This window comes from Procambarus clarkii, chromosome 15, assembly GCF_040958095.1.
Source record: "Procambarus clarkii isolate CNS0578487 chromosome 15, FALCON_Pclarkii_2.0, whole genome shotgun sequence".
Lineage (NCBI taxonomy): Eukaryota > Metazoa > Arthropoda > Malacostraca > Decapoda > Cambaridae > Procambarus > Procambarus clarkii.
Genome location: NC_091164.1, coordinates 26,380,274 through 26,398,220, shown reverse-complemented (window position 1 = coordinate 26,398,220; position 17,947 = coordinate 26,380,274). Strand labels below are relative to the sequence as shown.

At 45.7% G+C, this 17,947-nt stretch overlaps 1 protein-coding gene across 1 annotated transcript; it reads right to left on the bottom strand.

Annotated features, from left to right (window-relative positions):
• Positions 1-13,780: 13,780 nt before the first annotated feature.
• Positions 13,781-14,473, bottom strand: LOC123759188 (zinc finger protein 853-like). The gene has a single exon (XM_045744067.1). The coding sequence runs from the start codon at positions 14,471-14,473 to the stop codon at positions 13,781-13,783; it is 693 nt and encodes a 230-aa protein (XP_045600023.1).
• Positions 14,474-17,947: the final 3,474 nt, after the last annotated feature.

The following is a 17,947-nucleotide window of genomic DNA, read 5'->3' as shown; positions in this document are numbered from 1 at the left end:
CTGATCTCTTAATTCGTTCTGATATTCCCTTCGTCCCCCTACTTCTTCCGTCACCTATCCATTGTTCTGCTGCCCGTATTTTTTTGGGTAAATGGTATTCAGTCTGTTCCGTTTATCTCCCCCCAAATGTCCCTCTTTCCCTTCCTGATCTTAAGCACCTCCTGGACTCCTTGCCAGAGCCGGTGCTCTTTTTGGGTGATTTCAACTGTCGACATTCCCTCTGGGGTGATGTTCTGACAAACAACCGAGGCCATCTTCTCGAACCGTTCGTCCTCGTTTCTTCCCTATTTCTTCTGAATTCAGGTGAGCCCACTCATGTGGACACTCAAACTCGCACCCTTTCCTGTCTTGATCTTTCTCTCTGCTCGTCGTCCCTTTACTTAGATTTCACGTGGCAGGTTCTTGATGACCTCCATAACAGTGATCATTTCCCCATCCTCGTTTCCTTTTTCTCTTTCCACCCTCCCCTTTCCTTCCCTAGGTGGCAGTTTGCCCAGGCTGACTGGTGCCTATTCACCCTCCGTGCTACTCTCTCTGACCTCTCCTCTCTGCCTCTTCCTCGCACCCTCCTCCTTTTTTATGACACTGTCTTCAACGCTGCCCTCCACTCTATCCCTAGCTCTTCCTCCCGGGGCACACGGAAGTGTGTTCCCTGTTGGAATGGGGACTGTGCTCGGGCTGTTTGCTGTAAGCGTGCAGCCTGGAAAAAACACCGCCGCCAGCAGACTGCTGATTCTTTTATTCTGTTTCGGAAGGCAAGTGCGGTGGCCCGTATGACCATCCGTACAGCTAAACGTGAGGTTTGGAAATCTTATGTTTCCACCATTACGTCCGATACTCCTCTACCGCAGATCTGGAAGAAGATCCGCAAGATTGCGGGCAAGTTCATTCCAGATGTCTCGCAGGTTCTCCACCTCCGTGGAACTCTTGTGGCGGATCCAGTGAAGGTCACGGCCGAACTGGGTTCCCACTTTTCTTCTGTTAGCTCTTGTTCTCATCTTCCTCAATCCTTCCTTCTTCGTAAGCCTGTTCTTGAATCTTATCCTTTAGATTTCCACACTTATCTCTGCCTTCCCTATAACGATCCTTTCACTCTTTCTGAACTTCAGTCTGCCCTGGCCCTCTGCGGGTCTTCGGCAGCGGGCTTGGATGACGTTCACTATGAGATGCTTCGCCATCTCCCTCCGTGCACGTCTCAGTATTTACTGAATCTGTATAACCAGGTCTGGGAGTCGTCGTCCGTCCCTGAGGACTGGCTCGATGCCGTTGTACTCCCTATTCGGAAACCAGGGTCTCTCAGTACGTCCTCTAAGGATTTCCGCCCAATTGTTCTCACAAGTTGTGTTTGCAAGCTGTTTGAGCGTATGGTAAATGTCCCTCTGATGTGGTTCTTGGAACACCATCACCACCTCTCTCCTTCTCAATTTGGTTTTCGCAAGTGCCGCAGCACGACTGATGTCCTGGTGAACTTGGTGGTCTATGTTCGAACTGCTTGTGCTGCAAAGACCTCTGTTGTTGCTGTCCTTTTTGACCTGGAAAAGGCTTATGACACGACTTGGAGATACCATATTCTGTCCCAACTTCGTTCTTTTGGCCTTCGTGATAATCTCCCTCTCTTCCTTCAAAGCTTTCTCTCTCGTCATACCTTTCGAGTCAGGCTTGGTGCCACTCTCTCTCTGCCTCTTTTCGGCAGTATGAAGGTGTGCCCCAAGGTAGTGTTCTGAGTACTACTCTTTTTTCTGGTTGCCCTCAATGGTCTTCTTTCCTCCCTTCCTTCTGGCATCTTCTCCGCTCTTTATGTTGACGATCTTACTCTTTGCTCTCGGGTTGATGATTCGCCTCTCCTTCAAATTGTGATTGATGCCGTGTCATCTTGGGCCACTAATCATGGCTTCAAGTTCTCTACTACTAAGACTTGTGCCATGACTTTTACTCGGAAGCGGATCGTTCTTCGTCCCTCTTTGTCACTTTGTGGTCATCCCCTTGAGTACAAAGATTCCATGAAGCTTTTGGGGTTGTTCTTTGACACTCGTTTGTCTTGGTCGCCCCATGTCTCTTACCTCCGTGTTGAATGCTCTAAGGCCCTTAATTAACCTACTTAAGGTTTTGTCCCATACTTCTTGGGGAGCGGATAGGCGCACGCTCCTCTATTTGCATTCCTCTCTCGTCCTGTCTAAGCTCGATTATGGTTGCCCTGCATACTCTTCTGCTTCTCCTTCTACTCTTCGCCGTCTTGATCCTTTGCACCATACTAGGTTGCGCCTCAGCTCTGGTGCTCTTCGTTCAACTCCTGCCCTCAGCTTGTACACTGACACTGGCTTTCTGTCTCTCCAGGATCGCCGTGATCGCTACAGTCTTCACTATCTTGCACAATCCTTACAGCATCCTCACTCTCGCCTCTATCGTGCTTTGACTTTTACCCCTACTATAGTTCCTATTCCTCTTCACCACCTTCCTCTTTCTGTCCGCTTGTCTCGCTTACAAGATTCTCTTTCGGTTCGTATTACTAATGTTTCTTCTCGTATTGTTCCATCTTTGCCCCCATGGAGGGTCGCCCTTCCCAAATTTTGTACTTCTCTGACCCACATCACTAAACCTTTTACCCCTCCTACAGTTCTGAAACGCCTCTTCCTTGAGCACTTTTCTTCTCACTCCTAATCCGTTCCCATCTTCACTGACGGGTCAAAGTCTGCTGACGGTGTGGGCTACTCTGCTGTTTTTCCTGACCACACTTATATGTGTCGCCTTCCTCCAGAAGCGAGCATCTTCACAGCAGAACTCTATGCTAATCTCTATGCTCTTCGACTCCTGCTTTCCCTGTGTCAATCCTCCTTCGTGGTGGTAGTTGGCTCTTGTAGTGCCCTCATGGCTTTAGGGTCCTTTAATCCGGTCCACTCGGTGGTCATCGAGATTCAACATTGGCTGTTTCTTATCTCCAGTAAATTTAAGTCGGTTGCATTTTGCTGGGTTCTCAGCCATGTTGGTGTCTCTTTAAATGAGCGTGTGGATGCTGCCGCTAAGGACGCTATCCGCACATGTCCCATCTCCCATAAAGGTATTCCTTATTCCGACTTTTACCCAGTTATTCATGCCTCCATCCTTGCCTGCTGGCAGAGTTGTTGATCTTCTGTTATTGGTAACAAACTGCGGACTCTTAAGAGTCGTGTGTCCCAGTGGCCTTCCTCCTGCCACCGTAACCGGCGATGGGAAATGGCTCAGGCAAGGTTCCATATTGGCCATACCCATTTAACTCACGGTCACTTAATGGAGCGCCGCCTTCTCCTTATTGTTCAAATTGCATTGTCCCTCTTACAGTCGTATATATCCTTGTTGAATGTCCTGACTTCCAGGATGAGCGTGTGTCTTGTTTTCCGACCGTCCCCCACGGTCGCTTGTCCCTGAATAGAATTCTTGGCGACTCGGATACTTTTGATATCATTCGTCTTATGCGTTTTTGTTCTCGTATTGGCATCCTTGGTGATATTTAGCGCCCTCTGATTATCCCGCATATTTGATGGTGCTACATAGCCTTCCCGGTTTGGTGCCTTCTATTGATAATTACTTACTTACTTGCCTTCCAACAGGTGAACACAATCCTCCCAGTGAGGTGAGCGGACGCATTGTCTGCTGAAACAATATGGCGCAGAAGATGTCCTCTCCCCTCTGGGCTATCCTCAAGCCCCTTGGTCCCCTCTATTGTCCTCCCTGACTTGGGTCTGGAAGCTAAATACAGGCGTCCAGTTCCTGCCACAATAAACACTTCATTCTTCTCCACTAGATGAGAACTTCTCAGTATGTCCCACAGAATTTGCCTCCATCAAGTGACTTCGACCAGGCTCCAAATAGGTTCACTCCCACGTTTCTGTTGGGACCTACTTACAGACAGACCTGCTGCCCCGTCATCTACTTCCTCCCTTCTCAATATCACTACTCACGAATCTCTTCTTTGACACTTCTTAGAGCAGAGTTTTCACCTGAACTCCGAAGGGGCGACGAAACATGTCTTCTCTTCCAGCTTCTCACACACAGGTGAGGTAACAGCCAATCAACGACCCTTATCTCCTCCCACATCATGGTCCTTGCCTCCTCTTATTGGCTGATGGTGACATCATCCATCCTTCGTTTTTATCTGACCGTCATCCGCCGTCGCCATTTTCCCTCCAAAAGTTTGCCCTTTGCCAAAAATGCCTTTAACCAGGTATCTCCTCAATTCAAACTCTGGTTTACCCTGTAAACCATGCCATACCTCCAGGCCAGTTATGGATGTGCCCACATTGTCGCATTGCTGGTTAGTGCCCACATTGTCGTGTTACTGGGTTAGTACTCACCTAGCTGTACTCACCTAGTTGTGTCTGCAGGATCGAGCATTGACTCTTGGATCCCGCCTTTCGAGCATCGGTTGTTTACAGCAATGACTCCTGTCCCATTTCCCTATCATACCTGGTTTTAAAATTATGAATAGTATTTGCTTCCACAACCTGTTCCTGAAGTGCATTCCATTTCCCCACTACTCTCACGCTAAAAGAAAACTTCCTAACATCTCTGTGACTCATCTGAGTTTCAAGCTTCCATCCATGTCCTCTCGTTCTGTTACTATTCCGTATGAACATTTCGTCTATGTCCACTCTGTCAATCCCTCTGAGTATCTTATACGTTCCTATCATGTCCCCCCTCTCCCTTCTTCTTTCTAGTGTCGTAAGGCGCAGATCCCTCAGGCGCTCCTCATACCCCATCCCTCGTAGCTCTGGGACGAGTCTCGTTGCAAACCTCTGAACCTTTTCCAGTTTCATTATATGCTTCTTCAGCTGGGGACTACATGATGAGGCGGCATACTCTAAGACTGGCCTCACGTAGGCAGTGTAAAGCGCCCTAAATGCCTCCTTACTTAGGTTTCTGAATGATGTTCTAACTTTTGCCAGTGTAGAGTACGCTGCTGTCGTTATCCTATTAATATGTGCCTCAGGAGATAGATTAGGTGTTACGTCCACCCCCAGGTCTCTTTCACGCGTCGTTACAGGTAGGCTGTTCCCCTTCATTGTGTACTGTCCCTTTGGTCTCCTATCTCCTAGTCCCATTTCCATAACTTTACATTTGCTCGTGTTGAATTCTAGTAGCCATTTCTCTGACCATCTCTGCAATCTGTTCAGGTCCTCTTGGAGGATCCTGCAATCCTCATCTGTCACAACTCTTCTCATCAACTTTGCATCATCCGCAAACATCGACATGAAGGACTCTACGCCTGTAAACATGTCGTTAACATATACAAGAAATAGAATTGGTCCCAGCACCGATCCTTGTGGTACTCCACTTGTTACTGTTCTCCAGTCCGACTTCTCGCCCCTTACCGTAACTCTTTAGCTCCTTCCTGTTAGGTAGTTCCTTATCCATGCTAGGACCTTTTCCCCCGCCTGCCTCTCGAGCTTGAACAGTAGTCTCATGTGCGGTACTGTATCAAAGGCTTTTTGGCAGTCCAGAAATATGCAGTCTGCCCAACCATCTCTGTCCTGTCTTATCCTCGTTATTTTATCATAGAATTCCAGAAGGTTTGTTAGGCACGATTTCCCTGTCCAGAACCCATGTTGATGTTTGTTCACAAACCTAATGTTCTCCAGGTGTGCAACCAGTCGTAGCCTAATTATTCTTTCCAGTATTTTACAGGGGATGCTTGTCAGTGATACAGGTCTATAGTTAAGTGCCTCCTCCCTATCACCTTTCTTGAAGATCGGCACGACATTTGCCTTCTTCCAGCAACTGGGCAATTCTCCTGACATAAGTGACTCATTAAAGATCATTGCCAGAGGCACGCTGAGGGCCTGTGCTGCTTCTTTTAGTATCCACGGTGATACTTTGTCTGGTCCAACTGCTTTAGTTGCATCTAGAGTTGTCAACTGTTTCATTACCTCCTCTGCTCTCACCTCTATATCTGATAGTCTTTCATCTAGGGTAACCCCTTCCAACAATGGGAGCTGCTCAGGCTCGGTAGTGAACACTCCATGGAAACTGGCATTCAGTGCCTCGCAGATTTCCTTGTCACTTTCAGTATATGCCCCCTCTGTCTTCCTTAGTCTTGTCACTTGGTCGTTCACCGACATTTTTCTTCTTATATGACTATGTAGTAACTTAGGTTGTTTTTTCGCTTTGATTGCAATATCGTTCTCATAGTCCCTTTCCGATGTTCGACTTATGTTAATGTAATCGTTCCTAGCTCTGTTGTATCTGCTTCTGTTGTCCTCTGTTCTTTGTCTTTTGTACTTCCTCCACTCCCACCTGCTGGCCATTTTTGCTTCCTGACACTGTCTATTAAACCATGGGTTATTATATTCCTTCTTATTTTTTCCATTTACCGTTGGTATAAATCTCTCTTCGGCCTCCTGGCATTTCTGTATGACTAGGTCCATCATATCTTGGACTGTTTTTCCTCTAATTTCTTCCTCCCACTGCACTTCACCCAGATAGTCCCTTATCCTCATATAGTCCCCTCTCCTGTGGTCAGCTCTCCTTTCCCAGATCTCTTGTCCCATGGTCATAAGTTTGAATTCCATCATGTAGTCAAAGACTAGGACACAATGGTCACTGGCCCCTAGAGGTATTTCATGCTCTAAATTCTCGATATCTTCTACGTTCTGGGTAAAAATCAGGTCTAATAGGCTCGGTGCATCTCCTCCTCTTTCCCTTGTGTCTTCCTTCACATGTTGTGTCAGGAAATTCCTGTCTATAACATCTACTAATTTTGCTCCCCACGTTTCGTCCCCTCCATGGGGATTCCTTGATTCCCAATTTATCTCTCCATGATTTAGGTTCCCCATAATCAGCAGCTTCGCTCTCATTCTGTGGGCTAGTGTTGCTGCCTTCTGCAGTTCATTTATACATGCTTTGTTGTTGTCATCATACTCCTGCCTGGGTCTTCTACTGTTTGGTGGGGGATTGTAGATTACCAAGATCACAATCTTCCTCCCATCTACTGTCAGAGTTCCATGTATGAAGCCTGTGCACTCATTGGTAACTCGATTTCCCAGGTCTTCAAACTTCCATTTCCGCTTTATTAGGAGTGCTACTCCCCCTCCCTGTCTCTGTGTCCTCTCTTTTCGTATCACCTGGTACCCTTCAGGAAAGATTGCATCTGAGATCATGTCATTAATTTTAGTTTCCACAATTGCAACTATGTCAGGATCTGCTTCACTCACTCTTTCTTTTATCTCTTCTGCTTTATTAGATACCCCATCAGCATTGGTGTACCAAACCTTGAGATTCTTCATGGAAACTCTTGTACCAGAGTTCTCCCTTTCTCTGGGGGTCTGGGGGGATCTGGGGGATGTCTGGGGGGTGACTGGGGGCAGGGGGAATCTGGGGGGTGTCTGGGGGATGACTGGGGGCGTGGAGGGTCCGGGGGATGTCCGGGGGGATCCGGGGGGTGTCTGGGGGGGGGTTCCGGGGGGTGTATGGGGGGTGAAAGAGTTCAGGAGGGGTGCTTGGGGGGCTACTGGGGGCTGGGCTTCTAGGAAGATAGGTAGGAGGTTCTGGGGTAGGGCCTGGGTAGGTAGGTCTGGAGTAGGAAGGGCATACTGGGTCTGAAGATTAGGGAGGGCATAGAGGGGTTGGGAGATAGCGTAAGGTTGGGAGTCAGATAGAGGTTGAGAGGTTGGGAGGGGGAAGGATAGAGGGGGTGGGGGGGTCACATGGAAGGAGAGGGGATGAGGAGGGGCGAGGGCTGGGTAGGCTTTGGGTGTTGAGGGGATGAGGGCTGGGTGGGTTCTTGGGGTTGAGGGGATGAGGGCTGGGTGGGTTCTTGGGGTTGAGGGGATGAGGGCTTGGTGGGTTCTTGGGGATGAGGGCTGGATGGGTTTTGGGGGTTGAGTGCCCACATTGTCGCGTTACTGGGTTAGTGTCCACATTGTCGTGTTACTGGTTAGTGCCCACATTGTCGCGTTACTGGTTAGTGTCCACATTGTCGTGTTACTGGGTTAGTGCCCACATTGTCGTGTTACTGGTTAGTGTCCACATTGTCGTGTTACTGGGTTAGTGTCCACATTGTCGTGTTACTGGGTTAGTGCCCACATTGTCGCGTTACTGGGTTAGTGTCCACATTGTCGTGTTACTGGGTTAGTGTCCACATTGTCGTGTTACTGGGTTAGTGCCCACATTGTCGTGTTACTGGTTAGTGTCAACATTGTCGTGTTACTGGTTAGTGCCCACATTGTCGTGTTACTGGGTTAGTGCCCACATTGTCGTGTTACTGGGTTAGTGCCCACATTGTCGTGTTACTGGGTTAGTGCCCACATTGTCGTGTTACTGGTTAGTGTCCACATTGTCGTGTTACTGGTTAGTGTCCACATTGTCGTGTTACTGGGTTAGTGTCCACATTATCGTGTTACTGGTTAGTGTCCACATTGTCGTGTTACAGATATCAAGCAGGCGGCTTGATATCTGTGAGGCACTACACATTAAGAAGTCAACACCAGCAATCAACAGCCAATTAATGCACAACTATATTCTCCCCACTTCAAGTCTCCGCACCAATATAGTAGCATCAAGAAATATGGGTCAATAGGCCCTTTGCAGTTACTTCCATTCTTTCCTTTAACTTACCCAATATTATACTCATTGTTTCGTGTTCTATCTTGTGTTGAAAGTTTGTTTTCACCTCATCCAAAACTGTTGTTACATATCACCTCACCCAAATGCAGGTATATACAATGAAAAGCCGTTTGAATTATAGCATAGTAACAAATCTGTTTAGTGTTTGCAGGTTATAGTTGTGTGTGTGTAAACTAAAGTCTTTGAAAATGTAATAAGTTATTACCAAACACGTTCAAGTGTCGCGTCAGACTAGAAATAAAAATGAATTTTGGAGAACTGATTTTTCAATTACCATCGACAGTGAAAAGAAACATAAGAAATATTGAGAAAATTTGTATTGGAATTTTTAATCTTACTTTTTCGGTCATATTTAATATATATATATATATATATATATATATATATATATATATATATATATATATATATATATATATATATATATATATATATATATATATATATATATATATATATATATATATATATATTACGTGCACCACAAAGTAGAGTATTTCAGGCGAGCATTTATTTCATCCGTTGGTGTCGATCGAGGAATTACAGGTAATGTTTGCCTGAAATCTCCTGCAAGTAATAGTAATGCGTTCCCAAATGGTCTGATGTTTCCACGAAAATCTTGCAATGGTCGATCAAGAGCCTCGAGTATTTTTTTGTGGGCCATTGTACATTCATCCCAAACAATAAGTTTACATTTCTGCAATACTTTTCCCATGCCGGATGCTTTGGAAATGTTGCACGTAGGAGTTTCCATAAATTGCATGTTCAATGGCAATTTCAAAGCCGAAGTAGCAGTTCTTCCACCTGGTAACAATGTCGCAGCTATTCCAGACGATGCAAGAGCAAAGGTTATGCCTTTTTGTGATCGAAATGCTGTCAAAATCAATCTAATTAGAAAGGTTTTACAGTTCCTCCTGGCTCATCTAAAAATATTTCTGTAAACCCGTTATTGACAGTTTGAATTATTTGATTGTAAATGCCTTTTCGCTCAAGAGTTAGCTTAAGAATATTTGATTGCACATACGACAACAGATCACCCGTGTTGTAATTTTGTTCACGACGCAATTTTACATCGAACGAAGCAGCAGCAGATCGATTCGATGATGGCATTCCCAATTGATTGAAAACTTTGTTCGCGATTTCTAAGCACAAATCTTCAATCATTATCAACGCTTCGTTGTAGATTTCTGCTGTGAAATTTATGTTCATATTTGAATTTTCCTTGTGTATTCGACGGATAATATCTTCAGCCATGTGCGATTTGTGTTTCTCCCATAACTCTGTTGGAGATGAAGGAGAGCCGGTGGTCAATATGATTGCAAACAATGCACGAATTTGATTTGGATGTGACGTGTTGGACGCGTCATTAATGCATATATCCCAGTGTCGGTCGTTCTCCAATATATTCCGAGCTTGACATGCACTACGGGAAGTGGCATGTGTTACGCCGTTGACAAATCTCATTTGCTGGAAAGCCGTTGCACTGGGCACATTTACCAACAGCTTGCGAAGAAAGAAGCATTCATCCTGATTGGAATACATGGAGTACAGTCTGCATATCGTATGCAGGCGATGAGTCACAATAACGTGGCTAAAGTATGTTGACCAGACCACACACTAGAATGTGAAGGGACGACGACGTTTCGGTCCGTCCTCGACCATTCTGAAGTCGATTGTGATTAGGAAGTACAGGAATAGGCACGAGAGAGAAGAGGAACAAAGTAAGGTGTAGTAGTAAGAACTGCAGAGGGCCTATTGGCCCATACGAGGCAGTTACTATTATAACCACCTAAGGAGAAGGAGAAAATAATAGGATTAAGAAGAGGAAAGCAAGGGAACGTAGGAGAAGACAATGAACAGAAAAAAAGAGAGAAAGGAAAGAGAAAGAAAGGTAAATGGAAAGGGTAAGCTTAGGTAAGGTCACGTTTGTTAGAAAGATTAGAGCATTTGAGTATATACTGTGAAAGGGAAGAGTCCACAGCAACAAAGCCAGGACTCAAGTTCATGTTGGGTACAGTGTGTATAAGAGCCAATTCAACAAGACGGCGTCTGTGTAGAGTAGAGGCAGGAAATATTATTTTGGAGGAAGACCAATCAATGGGATGATTAGAATCCCTCACATGGCAGAAGAGAGCATTGTTCGTGTCTGCAGACTTAAATTAACACTTTTCTTGTGTTCTTTAAGTCTGTCATTCAGTGTACGGCCAGTTTCACCAAAGTATTGGAGAGGACAAGACGAACAGGAAATAGAGTAGACATTAGCAGCATTAGAAGCAGGAGGAGCAGTGTGAAGTAGATTGCTACGAAGTGTGTTAGTTTGTCGAAAGGCGAGTTTAAATTAATGTCAAGAGGACGAAAGGTATTGGTAAAAGTTTTTAGTTCAGATATGAAGGGAAGGCATAGTACAGTGCTACTAGTGTTGGAAGCAGGTTTAGGATGAAAGAAATTTCGTTTAGCTTGAGAGTAGGCACAGTTGATGAAATGCAAAGGGTAACCAAGGAGAGAGAATGATTTGTAGATAAAGGTAATTTCAGAATCAAGAAACTGAGGGTCGCTGATACGTAGAGCGCGGAGGAAGAGAGAGACGAGGACACTTTTCTTAACAGAAGGAGGGTGGTAGGAAAAGAAGTGAATGTTCATGCCACTATGCATGGGTTTACGGTAGACAGAGAAAGAGAATCCGGACACAGAACTGTGAACGTGAACGTCAAGAAAAGGAAGGAGGGAATTAGATTCCCACTCAACTTTAAAATGGATAGAAGGAGCCAGATTGTTAAGAGAGGAGAGGAAAGGCTGGAAAAGATTAAGGTCATGAGGCCATAAAGCAAAAATGTCATCAACATAGCGAAGCCAGAGAGAGGGACGAGTATCAATAGAAGGAAGAACAGTTTCGAAGTATTCCATGTAGAAATTAGCAAGAACAGGGGAGAGAGGGGAACCCATAGCGACACCGAAAGTTTGAGTGTAATATTTACCGTTGAAAGAGAAAGAGTTAGATTCAACACAGAGTCTAATGAGATCGAGGAAAACGTCAGTGGGAAGTGGGAGAGGAAGGAGGCCCTCAGACGCCTTCTGTCTAAGGAAAGAGAGAACGTCATCGAGCGGAACATTAGTGAACAGAGAGTCCCTTCGACGACGTCCCAGTCCCTTCGAAACGTCGTCGTCCCTTCACATTCTAGTGAGTGGTCTGGTCTGCCTATCGTAGTTTGTTTGAATATGCCAGGTTGTCCGTCGACTCGCTCTCCTCGTTTACGTCGTTCAAAAATGTTCTACTGGCATTCCATGTGTAATACGAAGGCACTTCCGAATACAGCAGTGTTTTCGCAAACGCGTAATTTTGACATAACGAGAAGAAAGCAGTTAATATTGCAGCCGGTGGATTCATAGCTGTTTGTTGCACATTTGCAGCTGTGAAATAAACGTGTTGTCCATTTTCTTGTTATCAAAACAAAAACAAAAAATACTAACGAAATATTTCATTCCAACACAGATCAATCGACACAGCTCAATTTCACCACCAATTGCACTGAAAAATAAGAAGAACAGTTAAAAAATGAAATGAAAAACCATGAAAAAAGAAACAAATAAAGTATACCCATGAAATGAACGGTATGGTAAACATCACAGTTCAATACCAACGCAATGTCATACAAAATAATTAAATAAAAATTAAAATAAATCAAAATCTATGAAAATTCAATATATCAATACAATCGGAAACATTGAAATTGAAACGTAACATATCTAGTATATATTATGTTGCTCCTACGTGCAACAGATGGCGTGTTTCAAAAAATGCATGTTTTCACTTGTCACAGGTGTGGCGTCTAAATAATAGGTATATCAAAACACGCACCTATTCGATAGGAACGTTGTGTAAAAAATTCAAAGCAATCGGTGAAGAACTTTCGGTGATTACAGCGTGTGTTGTTAATACGTCTTACAGATGGCACTGTTTTTCAAGAAAAATATGTTTTTTCCTGTCACAGGTGAGGCATGTATATAGTAGGTATATAAAAATACTCGCCTATTCGAATGCAATATTGTGTCAAGATTTCAAAGCAATCGGTAAAGAGGTTTCGAAGATTTACCTCACTTGAAAAACACATGAAAAACACAGGTTTTTACAAAAAACATGTTTTTTTTCCCGTCACAGACGTGACATCTATATAGTATATATATATATATATATATATATATATATATATATATATATATATATATATATATATATATATATATATATATATATATAAACCCGCTCGAATGCGAATGGAACGTTGTGTGAAAATTTCAAGGTAATCGGTGAAGAATTTTCGGAGATTAATGATTTTGAACAAACGAACATTTCCATTTTTCTTTATATAGATATACATAGACACTCATTACATACAACCAACATATTACCAAACATTCTGAGTGATAAACAGTTACATATCATCATTTGCAACTGCTCATACCATTACAATTGAGATTAAGAGAATCTATTCTAATTTGTTGGGTCCTTCTAGACCGATCAGGTTCCATCAGTCTTAAATATTCACATTATCATCGCTTGCTGCCGTGGTCTCGAACCATGGCCGATATCACTGGCAAGATGTACGAGGCGAGTGTGCTGCCTCTCCTCACCTGACAAGTACTTTACATTTGTGCTCATCCTCACACTTGCAGCCTTGGTAGTCGCGCTGAAGCAACAACGGAAGACGTGCTGTTGGTTTTGCTGAGGCAGTCACTATGATAATTCTGTCCGCTGTAACAGCAGGCAGCGCCTCCTGCTGCCGTGGCTCACCAGGCCTCCTGCTGCCGTAGCTCAGCAGGCCTCCTGCTGCCGTAGCTCAGCAGACATCACCTCCTGCTGCCGTAGCTCAGCAGACATCACCTCCTGCTGCCGTAGCTCAGCAGGCAGCGCCACCTGCTGCCGTAGCTCAGCAGACATCACCTCCTGCTGCCGTAGCTCAGCAGACATCACCTCCTGCTGCCGTAGCTCAGCAGGCAGCGCCACCTGCTGCCGTGGCTCAGCAGACAGCACCTCCTGCTGCCGTAGCTCAGCAGGCAGCGCCTCCTGCTGCCGTGGCTCAGCAGGCAGCGCCTCCTGCTGCCGTAGCTCAGCAGGCAGCGCCTCCTGCTGCCGTAGCTCACCAGGCAGTGCCTCCAGCTGCCGTAGCTCAGCAGGCAGCGCCTCCTGCTACCGTGGCTCAGCAGGCAGCGCCTCCTGCTGCCGTAGCTCAGCAGGCAGTGCCTCCAGCTGCCGTAGCTCAGCAGGCAGCGCCTCCTGCTGCCGTGGCTCAGCAGGCAGTGCCTCCAGCTGCCGTAGCTCAGCAGGCAGCGCCTCCTGCTGTCGTGGCTCAGCAGGCAGTGCCGCCAGCTGCCGTAGCTCAGCAGGCAGCGCCTCCTGCTGTCGTGGCTCAGCAGGCAGTGCCGCCAGCTGCCGTAGCTCAGCAGGCAGCGCCTCCTGCTGTCGTGGCTCAGCAGGCAGTGCCTCCAGCTGCCGTAGCTCAGCAGGCAGCGCCTCCTGCTGCCGTAGCTTAGCAGACAGCACCTCCTGCTGCCGTAGCTCAGCAGGCAGCGCCTCCTGCTGCCGTGGCTCAGCAGACAGCACCTCCTGCTGCCGTAGCTCAGCAGGCAGCGCCTCCTGGTGCCGTAGCTCAGCAGGCAGCGCCTCCTGCTGCCGTGGCTCAGCAGGCAGCGCCTCCTGCTGCCGTGGCTCAGCAGGCAGCGCCTCCTGCTGCCGTGGCTCAGCAGACAGCGCCTCCTGCTGCCGTGGCTCAGCAGGCAGCGCCTCCTGCTGCCGTAGCTCACCAGGCAGCGCCTCCTGCTGCCGTTGCTCAGCAAGCAGCGCCTCCTGCTGCCGTGGCTCAGCAGGTTTTACCCTGAGCATCATTAAATATAAATTGCCAGACTTTTTCCTACAGCCTCTCACACAAGTGGTTCCTGAGTCAGCTCTAACCTAAGCTTGTTTTAAGTCTTATTAACACATTCCCCGAACTTCTCATCCTTGATATAGATTTTGTTTTAATAACTTCAACTTTCTCGCCCCAGCTTAATTATTCTCGACGCGCTTCAGGGTCAATAACTATACAATATTTAAATCTCATTTCACTGTCATTTACTCTGAAACTGTTCTCCTAAAGTGCCATTACAGAACCTTAGAGTCTATTAAGAGACCCTCGTCACTAGGTATCAAGTCAGTCATTTACTCTTCACTAAGTGAAGAGTAACACACAGATACACAGACACACAGTAGGCTCCAGGCTCCAAAGCTGCCGCTTAGCACACTCGCCTCATAAGACTTGTAGCTGTTATCTGCCATGTTTCGAGCCCACAACAGCAAGCGATGATAAGAAACAGATTCTTGACAGTTGGAACCTGTTCAGTCAAGGGAGGAACCAGTAGGACAGAATGGAATAAGGAGAGAGTGGCAGTGAATGAAATACCAAAAGGGTTATAGATGGAAGGGGCTGAACAAAGCATTGAGAAGGTTTTCAGGTTAAGCTGATGCAACAAGGACAGAGACTACCTGATAAAGTTAGTGTTTGCAAACGAGAACACGAAGGAGAATATTCTAGCAAGAAAGAGCTAACTACAATATGAGAACGAATAGAGCGCATAGTGAGAGGAGAAAACCAGGAAATAACAGCGCCCAACACAACATTCCTAGAGACAAAAGGGAACCCACAACCAGCATCCCAGCAACACCAGAGGGGAGGGCAACACCACCACCCTCCTCTGCCTAGAAACCTTCCCTACCCCTAACCTTACCTGCCCCCACTCAAATGCCCAGTCAACCCTCCCTCCCTCCTTGCCCCTACCACTCTATTCCCACCCAATCACCCCTCCGCCATTCCCACCATGTTCCCCTCCCTGATTTCCCTCCCTGTCTCCCTCCTCCTTTATCCCATTCCCTCCCTGTCCCTTGTCCCCGCCTGCCCTAGACCCCCGCCTCTCACCGCAGTATCCTCGGAGACCCTGTTAACTACCTCACAAATCATCATACCTATGGAGCAGCTTCCCCCATCAACAGAACGCTCACCAAGAAGGGGACATGAGAATGAACAAAAGAAAGTGAACTTCAAGGCAATGTACACTAACATAGATGGGATTACAAATAAAACAAATGAACTTGAAGAATGGGTACTGGAAGAAATCCCAGACATAATAACAGTCACAGAAACAAAGCTAACGAAAATCATAACAAATGCAGTGTTTCTGCTGGATTATTATATAGTGAGGAAACAGAGAGATGGAAGAGGAGGTGGTGTAGCTTTGCTGATAAGAAAAGGCTGGAAATTTGAGGAGTTAGTTATTCAGGGCTGTGAAGGTTTGTTATTACAAACCTTCACTACAGTGACTACAAAACAGGTACCATAGCAATATGAGGACAAAAACTTTTAGTAGTAGTCATATATAACCCCCCACCCACCCCCGCCAAATAACAGAAGACCCAAACACGTATATGATAGAACCAACTTGGACACTAGAATAATTGAGAGAGCAGCTTCTGTCGCTAGCAGGAACGGACCTGGACTACTAGTCATAGGAACCTTCAACCTCAGGAAGATAGATTGGGAGAACAGAGACCCACGTGGAGGACCAGACACATGAAGAGGTAAACTGCTGGACGCGACAACAAGAAACTTTCTAAGCCAACACATTAAGGGGGACCAACAAGAATGAGAGGTGAAGATGAAAAAGCTGTGCTTGATCTGATATTTACCCTAAATGAGTCGGATATAAGGGAAGTTAAGTTGGAAGCACCCTTGGGAATGAGTGATCTCAGTGTATTGATTTTTGAGTACCTGATAGAGCTAGGATTTATCTCCCCAAAAAAAAAGAACTAGGAAACAAAGGGCTGGTGTTCTGAAAGGGAAATTACGAGGAGATGTGAAAATTCCTAAGCAATATTCCATGGAACACAGACCTCAGAACTAAGTCCATTCAAAACATGATGGACTATGACACTCAAAAGTGTCAGGAGGCAGTAAACAGGTTCATCCCTGCCCAAAGGAAAAAAACCGAGACGTAAAAGAAGAATCCATGGTTTAATAGGACATGTATGGAAGCAAAGGAAGTGAACACAAGGGCGTGGAGGAACTTCCGAAATAACAGAACGCCAGAAAGTAGCGAGAGATACCAGAGAACCAGGAATAATAAGAAAGTTAGTGAGAGAAGGAGAGAAAAAAAATATGAAAAAGATATAGCAAATAAAGCCACGGCCGAACAAAAGCTACTCCAAAGTCACATCAGGAGGAAAAGAACAGTGAAAGAACACGTGATGAAACTTACAACCGATGAGAACAGGTACACAGAGAACGACAAAGAGGTATGTGAATACCTCAACAAAAGGTTCCAGGAGGTCTTCACAATCAGAACAAGGTGAGGTTACTGCGCTAGGAGAGGTGGCAGTAAACCTGGAGGGCTTGGAAGGGATCTAAATATCAAGAGATGAGATCAAGAGGCATCTGTTGAATCTGGACATGAGAAAGACTGTTGGTCCGGACGGAATCTCACAGTGGGTATTGAAAGAGTGTGCAGAAGCACTTTGCTTGCCACTCTCCATAGTGTATAGTAGTTCACTAGAAACGGGAGACCTACTAGAAATATGGAAAACGGCTAATGTAGTCCCAATATACAAAAATGGTGACAGACAAGAGGCACTGAACTACAGGCCAGTGTCCTTAACTTGTATACCATGCAAGGTGATGGAGAAGATCATGAGAAAAAAACTAGTAACTCATGTGGAGAGAAGGAACTTCGTGACAAGCCATTAACATGGGTTCAGGGAAAGTAACTCTTGCCTTACTGGCTTAATATAATTCTACGATCAGGTGACAAAGATTTAACAAGAAAGAACTGTAGAACGGTCTGCATTTTATTGGACTATTGGAAAGCTTTTGACACAATACCCCATGATAGGCTGGTGCATAAGCAGGAGTAACAGGTAGGGTGCTCCTGTGGATAAGGGAATACCTAAGCGATAGGAAGCAGAGAGTTACAGTGAGGGGTGAGGCTTCAGATTGGCGTGAAGTCACCAGTGGAGTCCCACAGGGCTCTGTACTCGGACCTATCCTGTTTCTAATATACGTAAATGATCTTTCAGAGGGTATTGGCTCATTCCTCTCAATATTTGCTGACGACGCCAAAATTATGAGTAGGATTAAGACAAAATTAAGAAGGAAGACTGCTTGAGGCTTCCGGAAAACCCGGGCAAACTGAAGGAATGGTCGAACAAATGGCTGTTAAAGTTTAACCCAAGCAAATGTAATGTAATGAAGATAGATGTAGGGAGCAGGAGGCCAGATACAAGGTATAATTTGGGAGATGAAGTTTTTCAAGAATCAGAGAGAAAGACCTG